The sequence below is a fragment of the Jaculus jaculus genome, chromosome 6, assembly GCF_020740685.1.
Source record: "Jaculus jaculus isolate mJacJac1 chromosome 6, mJacJac1.mat.Y.cur, whole genome shotgun sequence".
In the NCBI taxonomy this organism is placed as follows: domain Eukaryota; kingdom Metazoa; phylum Chordata; class Mammalia; order Rodentia; family Dipodidae; genus Jaculus; species Jaculus jaculus.
The window spans coordinates 167108326-167115476 of NC_059107.1; the positions used below are offsets into that span (position 1 = coordinate 167108326).

General features: G+C 50.3%; 1 protein-coding gene across 2 annotated transcripts; it reads right to left on the reverse strand.

Moving 5' to 3' along the window:
• Positions 1-2598: 2598 nt before the first annotated feature.
• Arsa (arylsulfatase A) lies at positions 2599-6755 on the reverse strand. 2 transcript variants are annotated; one of them, XM_004650430.2, is made up of 8 exons: positions 6105-6755; positions 5741-5981; positions 5400-5618; positions 5157-5323; positions 4747-4871; positions 4529-4656; positions 4189-4291; positions 2599-4103 (listed from the first exon to the last, which is right to left on the reverse strand). In XM_004650430.2, the coding sequence occupies exons 1-8, from the start codon at positions 6320-6322 to the stop codon at positions 3784-3786; spliced, it is 1521 nt and encodes a 506-aa protein (XP_004650487.1). In that variant the 5' UTR covers positions 6323-6755; the 3' UTR covers positions 2599-3783. The 2 variants fall into 2 exon arrangements, with proteins under 2 accessions (XP_004650487.1, XP_045009173.1); XM_045153238.1 differs by having other exon boundaries at positions 3902-4090.
• Between the last annotated feature and the right edge of the window lie 396 nt (positions 6756-7151).

Here is a 7151-nt window from a genome sequence, read left to right on the forward strand (position 1 = left end):
GTTTGTTTGCAGTGGCTGGAGGCCCTGGCACACCATTCTCTCTCTCTCAAGAATAAAAAATAAAACACAAAAATAGTCCCAGAGAGGGATAAAATGAAGTCAGTCCAGTGGCTGATGTTTCCTTCCATATTACTTTTGTAGATACAGAATATTCACAGAAGAGGTAAATTTAAACATTATACCATGAAAACATTCCCTTTGCTCCCCCTTCTGGCCATTTGGAGGACAGGTATGGGAAAGGAAGGGCAAAGGAGAGGATGGATGCCCTCTCTACACTTGCTGTCCCTCTTAGGGTAGTGGTTTGCTCACTCTGTCTCTGAATATCTCTTCTTCCTTACTAATATCTCATGGAGAACCACAAAGTCAGCATGTACTTGTCTGTTCTAAAACATTCAAACCATGTCTGGAGGTTATAGGATTACCTGAGAAAGGTCCTTTGTGGGAATGGTCAGTCATCAGTCTTGTGAATGTTTCCAGGGAAGTTTATCCATTTTTTAAAAAAATTTTAATTTTAATTTATTTATTTGAGAGCAATAGACAGAGAGATAAAGAGGCAGAGAGAGAGAGAAAACGCGCGTGCACGTGCGCGCACGTGCAGAGTGGGCACGCCAGGGCCTCCAGCCACTGCAAATGAACTCCAGACGCGTGCACCCCCTTGTGTGTCTGGCTAACGTGGGTCCTGGGGAATCGAGCCTTGAACCGGGGTCCTTAGGCTTCACAGGCAAGTGCTTAACCACTAAGCCATCTCTCCAGCCCTTTTTTTTTTTTTTCGTATATAGTAGCAAATAAAGGGAAATGTGGGGACATTGTGAATTGTATTTAGGGCCATAGTAAATAAATAAATATGAATTTATATGCGTGCACATGTATGTACCCTGCCAATGACATGCATGTGTAAAGGTGGTTGTATCTGTGTGCACAGTTATGTATATATGAATGTTCATGCATGTACATATGAGTATACATAAATGTGATTTGTAATGATGTATTATATTGAAACAGCTAAAATGAGAAACAAGCATTTCTGCATACATACAAATCACAACAAAACTAACAGGGGAATTGGAGGGTGAATCTATTCTCTCAAACCTTGCGGGGGATGTTTGAACACCTTCTACCTCCTCAGATGTTAAAGAACAATTCCTGACTTCCTACCTCCATTCCATGATTATGCTCTCATATGACCAGGTACTCTTCCTTTGGAGAACTGTCAGTATTGTTATTTTTTGTTGTTTTTGAGGTAGGGTCTTGCTCTAGCCCAGGCTGACCTGGAATTCATTATGCAGTCACAGGGTGGCCTTGAACTGAGGGTGATCCTCCTACCTCTGTGTCCCGAGTGCTGGGATTAAAGGCATGTGCCACCACGCCCAGCTACTGTCAGTAATTTTTGCCTTTTTTTTTTTTTTTTTTTTTTTTGAGGGAGGGTCTCACTCTAGCCCAAGCTGACATGGCACTCACTTTGTAGCCAAGCCTGGCCTCAAACTCATGGTGATTTTCCTACCTCTGCCTTTTGAGTGCTGGTATTCAAGGCATGCACCACCATGCCTAGCACCACTGACTTAAAAAAAATTTTGAGAGAGAGAAAGAGACAGATGGAGAGAAAGAGAGAATGGGCATGCCAGGACCTCTAGCCACTGGAAATGAACTCCAGACACATGTTCCTCCTTCTGCATCTGGCTTATGTGGGTCTTGGGGAATCAAACTGTCATCCTTAGGCTTCACAGGCAAACACCTTAACCACTAAGCAATTTCCCCAGCCCACCACTGACTTTTATTTGCATATAAAACACAATGACATCATAAAGTAGGTAAATCCTAAATGTATGGCTTAATTGTGCTTGCTCTGTTATCTGTCTATCTACTATCATCTATCCATCCATCCATCCATCCACACACGTGTATTTCGCACCACCAACCCCAATATAGAGATTTGTAGTATCCCCAGATTTCCTAGTGTCCCTGTCCAGGCCATACTCACATGTCCTGTCCTTTAAGAGGTAATGGCTTCTATGGCATGAAATCCCATATGTGCCTCACCTCTGTGTGTTAAGCTCATTTCCTTTACTAAATTGTTAATGCTGCAGGAGCAAGGTGAGTCTCCTTTGAGGACACCTTGTTCCAGCATGGCAGTGTAGCACATAAAAATGGTGGGATAAGCATCAAAATGAATACCACCCCAGTGAGGAAGCAAAAGCTACCCCACAAATTGTGCCTAGGTGCTAGAATTCACTAGTTTTGGTATAGGACTTGTTTTTTGATGTGATACATTGACAATACATAAGCTTCAGTTCCTCTCTATCTTCCCCATGAACGGAGGCACCATTTGGGGCCAACCTTCCACTCAAGACAAGTGATGCAAGCCCTCTTTTAGAGGAAGTATCAGTGGATGCTGAGTAGCCCCAAGAAATTTTGGCCTTGTGCAGGTTGCCCAATACTCAGAAGCATGGTCAGTTTAGGACTCAACCAACATCTGATAGTGCACGTGCACACGCGTGCACACACACACACACACACACACACACAAACTTGCCATATACCTCATTCAGACCTCATTCCAGCCAGGCCACCAGCTGTATGTGACAGACAACTTGCCAGGAGTGGTGCAAACAAAAATGTTTTACTTTCTTACATTTGATGCTCTGCAGGCAGGCAGCTGGAAGCATTGGTTTAACAACTGCATGGTTCCACCCAAAGGCCAGCAACATGCTGCATCCAGGGCCCCCAACTTTTCACTATAAAGGTTCTTGGTCACATGCCACTCTTGGACCAATCACTTGGATATAATTTACTCAGATTGGCCAGCACCCTCTTGGTTCAGGGAGTGGCTGCCTCAAGGTCAAGGGGGCTTTGTTCCCAGTGAAAGAAGTGAAGATCCATTAGTAATGAAGGCAAATGTGCCAGAACAGATGGCACTGATCTTATGTGACCAATACTGAGGAACACCTGGCATGTGACATATTTAGGCATGACAGTACACCATGCCATGCAAACACAGGTTGGCAGTCAGAAGGAACCCCTCGGCAATGGCCAACAGTAGAATATTGTCAGTGGAGCCAGCCTCCCATAACTGAGAGGTAAAGGGTGCTGTATGGCCCAAGTGCATAGTGGTCACTGAACAGAGTTTGAGTTTTATTCTTAGCATGATGGCCTCATGGGCCTGTCTCGGGAGCTGCTGATATGCCTTCCTAAAAGATGGCAATGTCCCTAATCACTTGACCCCAACTGGAATGCATCACCTAACTCCAGACAAGTTTTCTGTGAACCAAGGCAGCCAGCTCTAGTACCTCTAGGCATGCTTCTCCCTTGGGAAAACATGTCTTCTAGGGATTTTGCATCTTCAAGGACTGCTGACTACAACTCTTTCATCTCCTTCCCTTCTCCAGTTCCTGTCATGTAAAAGCATGTACAGCTTCTATACTCAAACAAGGTGTGTATGGGTGCATGCAAATCACAAGACTGGTGTTGTTTCAATATCCAGAATGTCTAGGTTCAAATCTTTAGACCATGCTTTTTCTGGTAGAATGACCTTGTATTTAGGACAGGTCCCTAAACTTCTCTGTGCCTGTTTCATCATTTGCAGTACTGAAGAATAGCATGGACCTCAGGGTTAGCATGAGAGTTAGATGAATTATCACATCTGCAAGTCTCAGCTGGTGTTATGACATTATTAGGTACAATCACACACTTCTTCCTGCTTCTCATGGTGGTGAACTATCACTACCCAGGGCTTATCCAGGGTCCCCAGGCTGGCCTTGGGGGTCCCCTGTGACTTGGCCAGTATTCTCAGGCCTGGGAATCTGGGCAGTGGCAGCAGGCTGGGTAGGGAGTGCAGCTTGGCTGACAGCAGATCTGCAGGGCAGGGTCTTCACCCTTGGCCATCTGGCTGGGGCCAAAGGTCATTGCTGCATCATACTGGGACTTCAGCAGCTGGAGGTGCTTCATAGCCTTCAGAGCCTCTGGGGAGACCTCAGCCACACTTTCCAAAAGGTTGTAGTTCTCACCAGGGTCTTCAGACAGGTCATAGAGCAGTGGGGGCTCATGAGCAGTCAGAGAGCTGGCAGCATGACAGGCAGGGTCTGTGGTGGTGTCACTGTGGGCAGAGCCTGGGAAAAGGTCAGCATAGGGCAGGAGCCAGAGGAGGGTTGCAAGCTTAGACAGCTGGGGGTCAGCAGGGGGAGAGGGAGTTACCCTGGGTAAAGAAGTGAGCCTTGAACTTTCCACTCCGCACAGCAAAGACCCCATGGACCTCATCTGGGTAGGCCGGGTAGAAGAATAGAGACTGCCGAGGGCTCTAAGGACAAAGTCAGGGTCACAGGATAGGAGGGCGCCTAAAAGCTATCAGCACTTGTGAAAGGCCCTGGCCATGGACCCCCTTTTGGCCCACCCAGGAATTTGAGAGGGGCAGCACTATGAAGCTCTTTATCAAAGGAGATATGAGGCACAGACTCTCAGGTACTGCCCAGACTCACACAGGGGAGGACAAGCATGTGGCAGAGGAGTTGGGGAATCAAGGGGTTGCTGGCCCTACCTTGCCTGTGCCTAGTAGCAAGGGACTGAGGTCAACACCATCCAAGGTGATGTTAGGCAGTGGAGCTCCAGTCAAAGCTGCCAGTGTGGGTAGCAGATCCAGAGTGCTGGCCAGTTCATGGGTCACACCTATAAAGAAGGCTGTTTGGTTACTAACTTCACCATTAAGATTGGGGAGGTAGGATCATGGGTCTACAAGAAGAGGACCAGACGACTGACCAGGAGCGATGTGGCCTGGCCAGAAGGCCAAGGCAGGCTCTCGAACACCACCTTCGAAGGTCGTTCCCTTTCCACATCTCAGGAGGCCAGAGCAGCCGCCACGGGACATACGCATCAACTCAGGTCTGGGACACACAATGCCATCAGCAATGAGAGTACTAGGCCTCTGACCCACTTCTGGTGACCACTAGACCCACATTTATAAATCTTGTCAAGATTTTCCTTAGACTGCCAAGATCAGAACCTCTGTGCACCTGTGGCCCCAGCCTGCGTCCTATGGGTTACTCTAACTTAGCCAGTGTCTCTTGAGAGTTTTTTTTTTTTAATCCCATAAAGACTTTAGCCAATACCTAGGAGGACCCCAGAGTCCTGGCCTAAGAGCAACAAATATTCCCTGCCCTGACTTGTACCCATTGTCTGCAGTGAAGATGATCAGTGTCTCTCTAAGCAAACCCAGGTCCTCCACGGCTGTCATCAGGGCCCCCACAGCTGCATCCAGCTCCATCAAGGAGTCCCCAAATGGCCCGCGGCCCGAGCACCCTGTGCTTTGTCCACCGAACTGAGGGTAGTGGGTGTGCTAGAGGTGGAGACTGGAATCAGCATTGGATAGTGGTCTTGGGAGAAGCCAGTAGGGTAGGAACAGGGTCACTCACATGGGAGGCGTAGTATAGGAAGAATGGGCGGCCCTGGCGCTGGGCGTCAGCCATGAGCTCTCGGGAGAAAGATACATAGCGGGATTCTAGTCCAGGCAGCCAGGGGGGTTGTACCTCCACAGATAAGTTGGCCAACAATGGGATAGGAACCAGGCCCTGGTCACAGCCACCACTGCATCGGGTGGCTGGTGGGAAGCAGGTCAGGTTCTGGCAAGGACCCTAGGGAGAGCAACTCCAGTGAGGGATTTGGGCTGTGAAGTAGAGGAGGGCAATAGTTTAAGGGTTGAGGGCTTGGTTGTCAAGAGGGGGGTGTGGCAGTGAAGGGCCCGAACAGTTTGTACCTGGTCGTGGGAGTATGGAATGCCTAGAAACCGATGGAAACCCTGATGTGTGGGTAGGAAGACACCTTCTGGCCCCACTCCAAGATGCCACTTGCCAGCCATCCCTGTAAGATAGCCTCGAACAGCCAAGATCTCAGCCAGGGTCACCTCATCCAGGGGCAGACCACCCCGGGAGGTGGGCCCCAGGACTCCAGGATACATGCCTGTCCGAACTGGGAGCCGGCCAGTCAGGACGGCAGCCCTGTAGGACAAGTCACATAATCCATAAGTCCCACAGAGATGAACAGAGGAAGGAGCATAGAGAAGGGAGGGAGAACTATGGACTTCCAGAGAGAGAGGACAGAGGTAAGGGTCTCCTACTCACCGAGAAGGTGTGCACAGAGACACAGGCACATAGAAGTCGGTGAACCGCAGTCCCCCTGCAGCCAACTGGTCCAGGTTGGGAGTGGTAGAACTGGGGTGCCCATAAGATCCCAGGTCCCCATAGCCAAGGTCATCAGCAAAAATAAGCACAATGTTAGGTGGGCCAGCAATGCTCAGGCCTACAGTTAAGGCCAGAGAAAGGGTCCCCAGAGCCCCCATGTTACCCGTTTCTAGATTTCAGCAGGCTTGTCCCCTGAGCCCCAGGCCTAGGCCCTCTTCCTCTCCTTCCCCTGAGTCCCCAGCACAAAATACTCCTCTTGTCTGAAGGCCTCACTTGCTGAAGCTCCAGCGAATCTCAGAATCCCGGAGGTGGCCTGGTGAGTAACAGAGACCCTCAAGGGTTACAGCTCCTTCAGATTCACAGGGATCTGACCTAATTCAGCCTTGTCTAGGCTAGGGGGCCCGAGCAGAGGCCACGTGACAATGGCTTCAGGTGCAGTAGGATGAGGGCAGTTCAGAGCTGAGAAGGAGCTGTTCCGGGAGAGCTTCGCTCTGGCCTTCCAGGCCGAGCTGCGGTCATGTGACACTTGGCTGTGCTAGACTGGCAGGCGCTGGAGCGGGGGAAGGAAGGCGCTACCAGGCGGAGCGGGGCCGAGCCTAGGCGGGGCGGGGCGGGGCGGGGCGGGGCCGAGCCGAGCTGGGGCGGGACGGAGCCTTGGGACCGAGCTGTGCGCGGTCTCCAAGCCCCTCTCTGTGCCGGTTGGCTGGGCGGCGCCGGACTTGGGGAGTGACGCGCACTGCACCTGCGCAGTGGGTTCCATGCGGGACTGGGCTGGGCGTTCCCAGGGGCTGGCGCTCAGTACGCCTGGCGCGTCTGGGAACTGGGGCGCGGAAGCTCCTGGAGCTTGGGTGTTGGGTGGCTTGTGCACCCACCTCTAGTGCTTAGATATTTGAGGGTCCTTGTTGAGTCGGACTGAAACAAATTAGGACACAGTTGATTGGCTGCCGGCTTTTCGCTCACTACTACTTTTGGTGCATTTTGTGAAAC